General features: G+C 43.4%; 2 protein-coding genes across 2 annotated transcripts; both read right to left on the reverse strand.

The window, feature by feature from the left end:
• Positions 1 to 820: 820 nt before the first annotated feature.
• On the reverse strand, positions 821 to 6,558 carry LOC143376507 (protein takeout). The gene is made up of 4 exons (XM_076826963.1): positions 6,118 to 6,558; positions 2,877 to 2,969; positions 2,447 to 2,728; positions 821 to 1,577 (listed from the first exon to the last, which is right to left on the reverse strand). The coding sequence occupies exons 1-4, from the start codon at positions 6,227 to 6,229 to the stop codon at positions 1,273 to 1,275; spliced, it is 792 nt and encodes a 263-aa protein (XP_076683078.1). The 5' UTR covers positions 6,230 to 6,558; the 3' UTR covers positions 821 to 1,272.
• A 3,224-nt stretch (positions 6,559 to 9,782) lies between these two features.
• LOC143376506 (protein takeout) lies at positions 9,783 to 11,600 on the reverse strand. The gene is made up of 3 exons (XM_076826962.1): positions 11,405 to 11,600; positions 10,653 to 10,893; positions 9,783 to 10,474 (listed from the first exon to the last, which is right to left on the reverse strand). Exons 1-3 carry the CDS (start codon positions 11,529 to 11,531, stop codon positions 10,033 to 10,035), a joined length of 810 nt encoding a protein of 269 aa, XP_076683077.1. The 5' UTR covers positions 11,532 to 11,600; the 3' UTR covers positions 9,783 to 10,032.
• Positions 11,601 to 12,208: the final 608 nt, after the last annotated feature.

Here is a 12,208-nt window from a genome sequence, read left to right on the forward strand (position 1 = left end):
GCTAGATAAATATCATGCACACCAACGGACGACGAATTTTGTGCGGCGTCATGGTCGATCATGCATAACTACTATATTTATGATTAAAAATTAGTAAAAAAAAACCTACAGCTTCTTCAAAGATGCATCAAAACATGGTCCAAATTTCAGATGAATCGAAGCGCTGGGTTCTTAAAAAAAAAATCCCAAATTTTGCTATGTTTTAGCTCAAAGAGTAGGATTCCCTCCTTAAGGTGTGCCCGCGTAGAGGTTTGGGAAATGGTGGGAAAATGGGGGCTTGAGTGAAATTTGAGACTGATTTTCGGTGGATGAAATAAGTCCTCGCTCTTAGTGTTGACGGGTTGTGAGAATTTAGCAATTCTGTGATGTGATAGGGGTCTGTGGAGCAGAGGAGGATTTTGTAATTCCAGAGCTAAGGCCTTCTAATACATTTTCTTTCGCAATTGAAGTAGGCCTCTGGATATACTTGATATGACTAAATCAGAGATTTTATCAGGATTATTCTTCACTTTACTGCACGAAAATCTACCTCAACTTGAAGTCGTTTGTTCACTGGTGGTGTCGAGGCACATGTGCTTGATAGTTGCGGAGAAAACACGGTGTGCAGCTTCTAGATGCTTCCACCTCCTATCAAAGCCGATCTCGCGAATGCATATACGCGTATACACCTACTTAAACAAGAAACTCAGAACCCCACTCGACAGAAGCTTTCGAGAATTATCTACGAGCTTGCAAGTGACGAATTATTTACACCACGAGGCTGATAGATTAATTGCTTTATTTTTCCTTCCTTGCTATTTACAGTGACGTGTCAGGCATTTTAAGAGAGCGACTGTGGTTGCACTATTACTCCGAAATCCGCAATTGCGCTTTACATTATCCTATTTACAGAGTGCTTTAAGTTTTAACCATCTACGCGCACTGGGCAGTTATTCTCAAACTTTCCAACACGATATATATTATCGACCGCGACAGTTTGTTCTTTAACAGAATTCTTGGAGACAAAGGTATGTACACGAAGCGAAATTTCAGAATTTTCAAGAAACTTACGATAGCAAGCGCTGATCTCTGCTTAACGCTATCGAGTACCCCGACTTATCTACTAATCGCACAGATTCGAACTTGGCAAAAGTCAGTCCATCAGAGGATGCTGTTGCGATGGTCCCTGGATCTCACCATGAGCACAAGGCCTCTGAGACTCGAACGCGCCTCGTGCAGAGAATTAGTGCGACATTTTTCGGGATAATGTCTTTAGACAGACTCTTTGGAGAACTATGTGTCACGAAGCCAAACCTTCAATGGCACTTTGTTCAGGGCCTTGCCGAGGAAGTCTTTGAAGTGTTTGGCGATACTCTCACTAGCGGCCGGCCTCATCTCCTCGATGATTTCCTTGGCGTGTTGATTCAAAAATTGGTTCATCGCTTGGCCGATCACATTGTCGCCGTTTATCTGATCGACCACGCGGAGCCGGGCACGACCCAGGCTGAAGTCCACTAGCATTCGACTCACCTTCAAGTAACGGACGCCATTTCTGATCTCCTCGACACCCTGTACGCGCGCGATGGCCAAAACGTCACCTGCAAATCATGTTTCTTTAAGAGGTCGTCCTACTTTGATCGGCCGAAATACTAAGCAATTTTTAAAGATTTTTTTTCTTAGTAAATATAACATATAATGAAATAAATCTCTTTGGTATTTATTAAGCCACTCTTATATTATACAGGAAAAATATAAAAAGGATTTTTTTAACTTGTTTTAATTGTTTTTTTACAGGGTCAATATGGCATCTAAAAAAAAGCGGTATGTTGGTGGCGCAAGTGGTTTCTCGGCTCAGGCTTATCTGAAACAAAAAATTCGAAAAGATTCTCAATCTGTATGAGTGTCTCTATCGCCCGTAGCTCAATTAACAATTTTAATTGAAAAGTAACGAAGTGGCGCCGGGTTGAAAAAAAAGTTTGGACAAAACACCCAAAAGGATCTTTTCTCGGGTGTTTCCCGAGAAAGATCTCGGTCACTTTTCGACAAAAATTGGTAATTGAGCTACGGGCGACAGCGATACTCGTACAGATTAAGAATCTTTCCAAATTTTTTGTTTCAGATAAGCCTGAGCCTGGAAATCACCTCCGCCACGAGCACACCTCTTTTTTTAAGTTCCATATTGACGCTTTAAAAAAAAAACAGTTAAAACAAATTAATAAAATTCTTTAAAATTTTTTTTTATACAATACAAGAATAGCTTAATAAATACCAAAAAGATTTATTTCATTATATGTTATATTTACTCAGATAAAAATCTTTAAAAATTGCTTAGTTTGGCCGATCAAAGTGGAATGATCCCTTAAGTGTATCGAAGGATATCTTTGCCATAGATTGTGTAATTTCATCTTCTACTCGATCCAAACCTCGTCCCACAGAGGTGCAATTATTATTGAATTGCTCTACTCACCGAAAAGTGCCCAAAAATCGCCCTGACTCTGGATCGGGAAAAGAAGCACGTTTCCCGCCACCTCGTAGCGTCCTTGAAGCTCGATCTTCGGGAATGCCAGATGAAGGTCCAGCCTGTAGGACGTTAGATCCAGCCGCGTCTTCGTGATCGAATAATTGCCCGCCCCTATCACGGTGATATTGGAGAACAGTGCCCTGATGCGTACTGCTCCATGTCCATTTTCCATGCGAAGCTCGGGAATGACCAGTGGCTCGATCGGTGGCAAATCCAGATCAGAGATACCTGGCAGATTGTTTTGTACGGGGAAAAGAGTGAAAGCTTTCAATCCCATTTTCATATTTATGAATCTATACTTCGTTGGTAGGTTAAATTACATGTTATTTAGTGGGCGAACTTATATTTAGCCTGTGTCAATGAATTCTGTACTCACCCTTCAGCAAGTATGGCTGCAGGTGGTTCAACGTCTTTTGGAAGCATGATTCTATCTTAGGATCCGACCTATTGCACGGCAGTATGTACTCGGCTGTGGAAGACAGAATATTCGAAAGGAGTCAAGTTTGCAAATTTCCATCGCACTTAATGTTACGCGATCGTCAGACCCGTGAAGTTTTTAAGTTCGCGCGGGACGTCATGCAATGGTGATTTTGTTTTCCAAGGAATTACGAGCATCTTCCTACTTCCGGCACGTTTTATGCAACCACTCTCACTTCCGATTCCATCGGAAAATTAATCCAATTTGCTGACACATTTCACCGTTTCGCGTTACCTATATCCAGCCACGGGATGATTCCGAAGTATTTGCCTAGAATTCGCGAGGCATTGCTGCCTTTTTATATTCACGAGGCCACGAGCGCTGACCTCTTTGGGAAAAGCGCAAACACTCTTCGAATTACAATCGATTGGTCTTGACATACAATTTGGCTCCTAACGAAACTCTTCACGCGTCAAGTACCCTACGATATTCCTAGTACTCATATTCGTTAAACGTGTCCCCACGTTCGTGAGATTTCTTCACGAACGATTGCAATAAACCCTCCACACTCGTTCTACGGATATAAGCACCACCTTCGAGCAACTCTGCCGTGTTAATTCGAAAGGGCGTATCTGCAACTTTCGCTTAAATTGAGTTATTGCTGCCAGGTAGCAGAAAAATAGGTAGTTTATCTATATGTATATTAAATAAGAAAGCCATATCTATATTAAAACTGAACATATAACAATTTATATTTCGGATGTATTTGAAATCGATTTACCAAAGTTTCCTTTGGAGCTTACGAAATATTTTGCGGGTTTGTCACCAATATTTAAATACCTTTTTATCCAGATTTAATATTTAACCTAATCCGATTTATATAGCATACCGATGGCATAGCACAGAATAATAAAAATAATTTATCTCAGAACCACCTTTTTACCAGATACGCCCTTTCGAATTAACACTGCAGAACTCGTGTACATCATCGCATCCACCAAAAGAACCTGAACCATCCCTACCAGCGTCAACCATAATCAACACAAGCGATTTCTCGCATATCAATAGAATCAACCCCCAGAGCAGCCTGGAACCCTTCCCAAAAGCAGACATTCTCCACGAACCATCGCTATGATCGAGCTACGTCTAATCGATGGACGTGAACTCCACATCCAAGCAACCTACATACACCATCGAGTGGATCCTAGGAATCTGGACCGTCTGATGCATCCAGGCGATTACGCTGGCGCTTTCACTCGAAACACTCGGATCGCCGGCGATCCTCCTCGTCCGATCGCCCCTCGTGCGACGAGGATAACAGCAAGACCGGCTCCAGAGCCTCGACCGTTGGTATATACTTTCTCCAGCCGATTGCCGCCGATTCCTCGGCTGTTATGCAATCTCTGACATAACCTTCGCCACGCCATCGAGAGTCGTTACGCCATGCCGCGGTACCATTATGTTAAAACGTGGCGAGCAACGCGGCCAGCCTCGAAAATAATGCCCACCGTTGCCCTAGCGCTCTAGCCAGCTAGCCCCGAATAACGTCCACCATCGAGCGGGCCTAACAACTGTAGCAATCGCTCTACGATCATAGAATCCCAACCGCGGCTGTCATCGAAACGGATCGATGTAGTTGCATCGCGCCGTCCACTGCGTGATTCGGGGCCCTGAATTTTTTGTATCGCAACAAGTGGCCAATGATTCGCGTGACGCGGACGTGGAACTTTCTGTGGGACTGTCGATTCGCGATTTCAGATCCCGCGTGTCGATACTTCTTCATGATTGCATCGATGATTCGATGATTTAGTATTGAAGATTTATGGAAATTCTTGTTATTGTATGTGCAGGCTTGATGGTATTAGAAAATTCGTAAGTGGTAGAGTAATAGTCGGAGTTTGAACAGTGATTTTCAAACGAGGGAGAAAGTAGATTCGCGCCAGTGTAAAGTATTCACATAAGAATGCCGGTGACAATTAATCGATCGGTGATAAAGTTGCGTAAGGGTGGGTAACTACGGTCTCGTTTGTTAAAATGGAAACAGTTACGCACATCTCCGTATCTTATCTCGAAATGCCACGCTTTGCCCGTGGAAAACACATCGCTCGGTGATTTTCCTGTCCGAAGAGTCCCGCGACGCAATATATTTAAATTAAATCGGACTTATAAATAGAACGCTCTATTACTCAATCAGGAAAAGAAGATTTAGTCCGCTGGCGCATTTGCATTGTCCCGCCAGCGGTCCATGCGCAGAAGAGAAAGCGCCACGCTCACCGATCCACAAAATAACGTCCCTCTCGGAAATCTAACCGACCGTCCCTAAAGGATTTCGATATTAAAAAATCACCGATCACTCCGCTCTGTTTACATAACACCGCGGCTCGAATTCCGCGATAATTCGTCGCCGAATTCGATCATCGACGTCGCCCGCGACGAGGTGGATGCGGCAGGAAAAGTGAAACTGGACGCTTCCGTCAGCCACGTTTCGTCGCGAGCGTAAACGTCAGGGGAGGAAAACGCGCGGTAACACAATACGCTTCCGCGACGATAATCATTTCCCACAATTACCAGCGGCGCGTGCAGAAAGAGAAAGGCAGATACGCTCAATGATCGTAAAAGTGAAACACGAGGAGTAATTACTCGCGGGTATCGCCTTCATTGTGCACCTGTTACGTAGCCCGCGACGCGTTAAACGGAAAACACTGGTGTTACGAGTGCAGTCCACGACCCCTGCTAGCTGATCGACCCGATCGTTTTATCGGTCACGCGATCCTGTCCCCGAAGAGGCAGAAAATATCCCCCCGTTCTCTGTGCTTCCTCCTACGGAGCATGTGTTTCGAAAACGTGCAGTTGCTGGAGAACACTTGGAAGGAGAATAATAATTGGGGGCCGGGTGCTCTTTAAAGAAATTATTCCCAGTAATCCACCACTTCATGAATGACTCCCACCGATCACACGGCCGTGCTCCACAAACTCAGATCCATAATTTCCTTTGAGGTGGAAACGAGAATGGTTGCATAAAGCCACTCGTATCTGAAACATGACTGTCCATCAATTTTCGCAACTAGCAGGAATCGTATCACTTAACGAGGTTCTCTGAGGAAAATCAACCGTTTCCTGTCACACTGTGTCCACGGCGTGCTGGAAACCACGTGCACTCTAGGATCAGAGGAGAAGAAAGCCGCGGGAAAAAGCTTACGGGTCTCGAAGTCTGGCTCGTTCAATTGAGGATTCTTCTGCTGATTTTCGGAGGATACTAGCTGGCTGGATAGTAGTCCTATCAGCAACGTGTAGGCTAGTCCTGGGAACATCCTGGAGGACTTGATCCCCGAGGAACAGTCACAGAAGCGGTTAAAAGTGGTCTGGCCACGTCTCGGACGTGCTTAGTCCTGCGAACTTTGATTCGAGGCTTGCAGTGTCCTTGATCCTTGAATACAGGGGGGCTTGCTCGATGCACACTTCTTTTTAGAGTTTTATACGCGCTGAACGTGGTTTTCTCTTATAAATTCACTGTTTGGTTCGTTGCTTTTTGGTCCGAGTTTCTGGTGCACCCCCAGGGGATGATACGCGGATGGGAAGAAAGGAGGATAGTAGGTGGTGGATTGCGGGCGAGGGATAAAAGTGATGGCTGGGTGGGTTGACTTTGGTAAACTAAACACGGGCCCCCGTTCATATTCTGTCTTATATGCGACTGCTCCCCCTACTCTCAGGGCTTCTGGCTGGCTTTAAACGCCAGCGACTTTACCTCTTTCTATTTGCTCCCGTGAAATTCTCGCGCTTTGGTTACCACAGTTTTACAGTTTCCGTCTGAAAAATAGATTTTGATAGGAACAGTCGGTGGGGTTCAGAAGAAGTAACTAACGTGATACGGTTGAGTGTTCGGATTTATTGGACCCTGGTTTTTCTGTTGAGGCCCAAATTTGAGCCAAATTGAAGTCTTTGCAAAGATTAGGAAAATTAGGCAACTTCAATTAATTCAGAAGAATCTTATGCTTTGCAGAAATGTTCAGGTGGTCCACATGAAATATCTATTTCTTGTTCTGGCAGTGGGATAGGTTAAGAGGGTGGATACACCCCCTCAAGGAAATTGTATATCTTGGAAATTGTAAAAGGTATCGAAGAAAAGTTAAGTAGAAAGCTGCATTTTGCTGTATTTCTCATAATTACAACCTACAAAGCATACGCAGAAAAATGTATTTTTCAGAATTACAACCCCCTCGTCCCTCAACTGTGGGAGATTTTACTTTTTTTTTAAAAAATCAAGTAGATAGCCGTTGACGAACTTTTTGCACGAAGATGTATGTGGTTTTAATTAGGCTGAAGTTGATCGAATGGTAACCAGAGAACATGAAATATAATAGGATCTCGGGAAATGCGTGGGTACACTGCCACATAAATAACGAAGTTTACGCAACACCATACTGGATCATTGTAAGAATCATCACTCGTAACTTTAATGACATTAGTCCTACAGTGATTTGTGTGGCGGTGGTGTTATTGTGAAATTGCCGTTTTAGTTCACGAATTACTGTGGAATATGTTATGAAATCTGTCAATTGTAATCTTAAGTAAATATTACGTAATACTCTATCGTAACAATTAGAACGGAATTGCTAGAATTACAGTGGCTATTAAACAGGAATAACTCCTCAAAGATGACAATTCCATGGACTTCCCTTGACTTGATATTCATGTTACGTACAAACCATGTTTCAGAACGTTGGCACTTTAGTTTGAAGTTCGAGTCGATGAATACTACTATTAAAAGATATCGATATACGAGAATAGTCAGCCACGTTTTTCTGTTGGTTGCATAGCTGGCCATGAATATGTAATGCGCCATTGTCTTTTCGAATTGGTCCTTGATAGGAATCGTGCAGAGCATACGCGACAAATTACTCCGAAATGAGTAGAGAAGAGGGGTGAACTTTACGTCTTCTTCGAGCAGAATAAAAAGACAGTACCTTAACAGCATTATATTTCATCGGATTATTATACACAAATTAATGGAGCAACGATATTTCTTTTAGATTGAATGCCACTTAGGCATTGCGCGTAAATTTATAGACAAATACCCCTCGGAATTAGAATCGCATAATTACATTTCGCTTCACATTTCTCAATTAATCCCCGCAGCATAAACTTTATTTACGAAGCTAAGGAATACCAAGCTAAATTCTTTGGCTTTCGACTTTTATTTCAAATTGTAGATACATAGATAAATCATTAATTAACGGAGACTATTTCAGTTTCCTTCTGCCATTCCCTCGACTGGTAACTCTCAAGTATTCCAGTCTTGTTGAATTTTAAAGAATTCAACGTGACACGTTCGTGAAATATCGTCTCGCTAGCAAACTGTCCTCGTGCGGGCAAGAAAAGGCGTGGGTGGCCCCTGAACAAACGTCTGGCGGTGTTTCAGTTTCGATTCCCGTCGATTGTTTGAACACCTTGAAACTCTTGGCCGTTTTACGCTGTTCGGAGAAATTCTGGCGAACCGTGTCGCCGTTGCTCAATTCCTTCTGTCGACATCCCGATGACTCTTTCACTCGTGTACCTTTATTTTCTTAATCGCATAACTTTCTAACGCGTGCATGTTAGAAACAACGAGACTACGAAAGAGCAGACCCCCAAAAAAATACATTTAATGCAGACCTTTTGCCGGACATCTTGAAGCAACTTTTGGAAGATTAATTGTTTAAAAAATGATCGTCATGAATTTTTGATACAGCGATTAGAATTCTATATATTATACACTAACAGGGTTTCTGAATATATTGTAAAATACAGTGCGTAACAGAGCACACGACGTTCAAGACACATGCAGGTGCATCGTAACTCCGATTACGAATGCATCGCGTTGCATCGGCCGCGCCGGTGCATTCGCGTGAACGTGACCATAGTTCCCTTTCAAAGAAAGCCTTTTAAAGAATCACACGTTACGGTGTTTGTAGCGGAACGGCTGCATACGAAATTACAGATTCACTTGGAATACATGCAATCTTAATAGAATGTCGGGCACTTACACGAATTATTATTAACGTTAAATTTGGGACGCGATGGCACGAGGGTTCCCGCGAGTTCATGAATACGAATTTATACAGCCGTCCTCCTCTAAACGGTGTCGAAAGAAGGAAGACTAATTGGGATATATTGTAAACCAGTAATCACTGTAAAATAAGCAAGCTTTTCCTTGTATATCATTCCACGTAATACCACGAAGTTGCTGCAACAGTCCCTTCAATTTCTCATCCCAGCGTCTTCAATTTCTTCGCGGCGTCTTTCACAAGAGCGTCATTATTTCAGGGAGCTGTTGAGCGGGAAAGATTGTACGACGTTACGGCTGTTCATCTCGCAAAATAATTGCGAAATGATTACTCCGTTTCAGGCTATAATTTATAATTGATACCCTTCGAGCAGGCAAGACTGTCATTCAAGCGACATGTTTCAAGGAAATTCCTTTTCCTGCTTAAAAGTCTTTGCATTTGTGCAGAAAATTAGGATCGGTCATAGAAGTCGTTTAAAATAGAAATAATTAGGACGAACCAGTCGAAAAGCTGCATAAATTTAATTTCTCCCTGTCTTCGAATTCAAGCTATTAGGAAAGAGGATGGGAAACATAATAAAGTTAATAAAATGTATACATGTTATTTTCTTAGGCGAACGATTTACCACTTATTATTGTGTTAGCTGAAGCTAGTGATTCAAACTTTAAGCTGCGCCTACGGAATGGCTTCCCAACCTGCACGCTCACTGTGCGGCTATCGTACTCCAGGGTTACGAGCTCTCGAAAACAGTCGACTAAACACTTTTATAAATAACATCGTGCGTGCAGTTGTCTGAATATATTGTTAGTAAAAGGATTAATTAGAAATAAGAAGATCCTCCTCGGTTTATTTCTAAAAGGGGGACGCAAAATCTTATATTTTAATCGGCACAATGCTACTTCTTTGAACAGACTATCGTAAAACGCAAATACCATTAAGAATACATACTCAGCTAACAGAAGCTCCATAAACAATTATACTTTACACACAAAATCACACACTCTTCCAGCTATAAATACCTACATAAAACCAACCGTCTCGCATTTTCATCCGATACACTACACAGTTCTTTAAGGTGGAAGTAGAACGTCCTCGGGGAACGCGGAGAAAATCGAGTTCGTGAAATTCTTGATCAGATCGCCGATGGTCTCCTCGAGCTTCGGCTTGATCTCTGCGACCACCGTCCTCCAGTTGTCGTTCAGGAAGAGATTCATGGCGCCAGAGAGCATCTCGTCGCCGTCGAACAGATTATCTAGGTGCAGGGTAGCGTGGCCTATCTCGAAATCCACGTAAATGTCGTCCACCCTCTGGTGAGTCCGTCCTGTTTCCTGGCTTGTATAACGCTCCATCTGAGCAGTGATGATAGCGTTGGTGTCGGTAAAGTTTCCATGTCCCACGCCGTGTCCAGTGATGGGCATCAACAATATTCTGCCATCGAGCTTATAATTCGTCACCATCTCCAAACGTGGGATGTAGAGCTTCAGTCTCATGCGATTCTTGTCCAGGTCGAGCCTGAAGGCGGATAATAAAATATTAGAGAAATGCTAGAGAAGGTATGTGAAACGATTCTGAAATGGAGGACAATAAGGTTTCCTCGCAAGTTCAATAAATAATTGTACTGTGACTCCATTGTTTTATTATTTTTTTTAAATAAAGGAATAAGAAGCAAATCGACATTTCAAAGGCGTACCTGACACTTTTGGGTACGATATTGGTACCCCCAAATATGGAGACATTGCTGTACTTTGCGTGGGTGTAAATTGGACCAGATGCTTGCTTGATTTCGATCTCGGACAGGTGGAATGGCTCGCAGGGTGGAATCCGAAGAGCCTGTATACCATTTCCCAGGTATGGCTTTAAGGAATTGATACTCTGCTTAATGCAGTCGCTTAGATGTGGGTCACTTCGGTGACATATCTTCAAAAATGGCGCTGAAAAAGAAATCACAATTTTAAGAGCAGAATTACATATTTTTAAAGCGCGCCAAGCGACAAGGCGTTCGCCGTGGAGCGTCTGGCCGAAAAGCGAGGACGATCGAGGTAGGCCTCCGTTCGCAGTCGACTCGTAAAATAGAGTAGTTGTTGCTAACCAGCCGAACGAACCACGCGTCTGCGTTTTAATAACCTTCCCCGATTCCCTTGCGCAATTACCATTATAAATTAAACCTGACCCCTTCAAGGGGAAATCGAGTTTCGATTTTTCGTTTGTGCTTCATTCTGTTAACGATTAAAACCAGCCACGCCTGAACAACAAACCTAAATAATCGGAATGTGTATCGCGTGATTTTCCGTGCGATTCACCGCGAATTAAATGCGCGCGCTCCAGATGCTAGGTACAAACTTCCACACACCGGGTGTCGCGAAAGTTTCCCAGTCGATTAAATTCCATCGTGATGTTTTGTTTAACATAATGTTCCAATCCCGCGAAAATGTTGGTACTCACGTATTTCCGGCACAGGTAAGCCAGCAGCCAAGTGGCTCGCCGCGAGAAATGCAATTAAAAAGCCGCAAGCACGCATTGCTTCCACGACGGAGTTCGAGCGCGAAATAATTCCGAAGTAGCTTGCCATCGAATATACGCGGACGTGCCATCGATCGGCAATGCGCTGACACTGTCATTTCTAGACACATCCGTGTCCTTTTGCGAGCCACGCAATAAAACGCCTCGATATTCGCTTCGCGCCAATTTTATCGCATGCCATCACATTTTTATGGTAGTCGGTCATGCGGCGCATTAAAATACATGAATTCTTTACAATCAGGAGTTTAAGTGCAATTGCTCGGTCTGACTTCGTTTAAACATAAATCATCCGCTGGAAGCGATTTTAAACGAAATTTAGATTTACGGTTTCACGATGCAACCTGTGTGCTTCCTCAGCTTCGCAATTCTTCGCCGCGCAATTTTCTTATTCAGCTATCGACTACTCCAAGTGTCAGAGTACCTTCCCATCGGTGCAACGTCGACGCAGCGTCATGTACATTTTAGAACACTCTGTTGCGCAACAAGCGTGGTGTACTATTTGCGGCTTTTGAACCACCATGAACGCAGCCAGTTCTCCACTTAAGGTCGGGGAAGGACCTTGCCCCCCATTGCTCGTGGAGGCTTAAGGGAGAACGACGAAGAAGAGGGAAGGGAAGAGGAGGAACGATGCGATATCCGACTAGAAAGATCGCCTAGTCGACATACGTCGAGGATGACTGGTCCATGGCCCAGATCTGGTGCCCTTCCACCATCTCGTATAAAAAC

This window comes from Andrena cerasifolii, chromosome 14 (assembly GCF_050908995.1).
Source record: "Andrena cerasifolii isolate SP2316 chromosome 14, iyAndCera1_principal, whole genome shotgun sequence".
In the NCBI taxonomy this organism is placed as follows: domain Eukaryota; kingdom Metazoa; phylum Arthropoda; class Insecta; order Hymenoptera; family Andrenidae; genus Andrena; species Andrena cerasifolii.

Coding starts and splice junctions, on each gene's coding strand:
- LOC143376506 (XM_076826962.1), bottom strand. CDS start 11,531: ATGGCAAGCTACTTCGGAATTATTTCGCGCTCGAACTCCGTCGTGGAA. Junction 10,894..11,404: donor CTTACCTGTGCCGGAAATAC/GTGAGTACCAAC, acceptor TTTCTTTTTCAG/CGCCATTTTTGAAGATATGT. Junction 10,475..10,652: donor ATCGTACCCAAAAGTGTCAG/GTACGCCTTTGA, acceptor ATCCGCCTTCAG/GCTCGACCTGGACAAGAATC.
- LOC143376507 (XM_076826963.1), bottom strand. CDS start 6,229: ATGTTCCCAGGACTAGCCTACACGTTGCTGATAGGACTACTATCCAGC. Junction 2,970..6,117: donor CGAGCCAGACTTCGAGACCC/GTAAGCTTTTTC, acceptor TGTCTTCCACAG/CCGAGTACATACTGCCGTGC. Junction 1,578..2,446: donor CGATTTTTGGGCACTTTTCG/GTGAGTAGAGCA, acceptor CATGATTTGCAG/GTGACGTTTTGGCCATCGCG.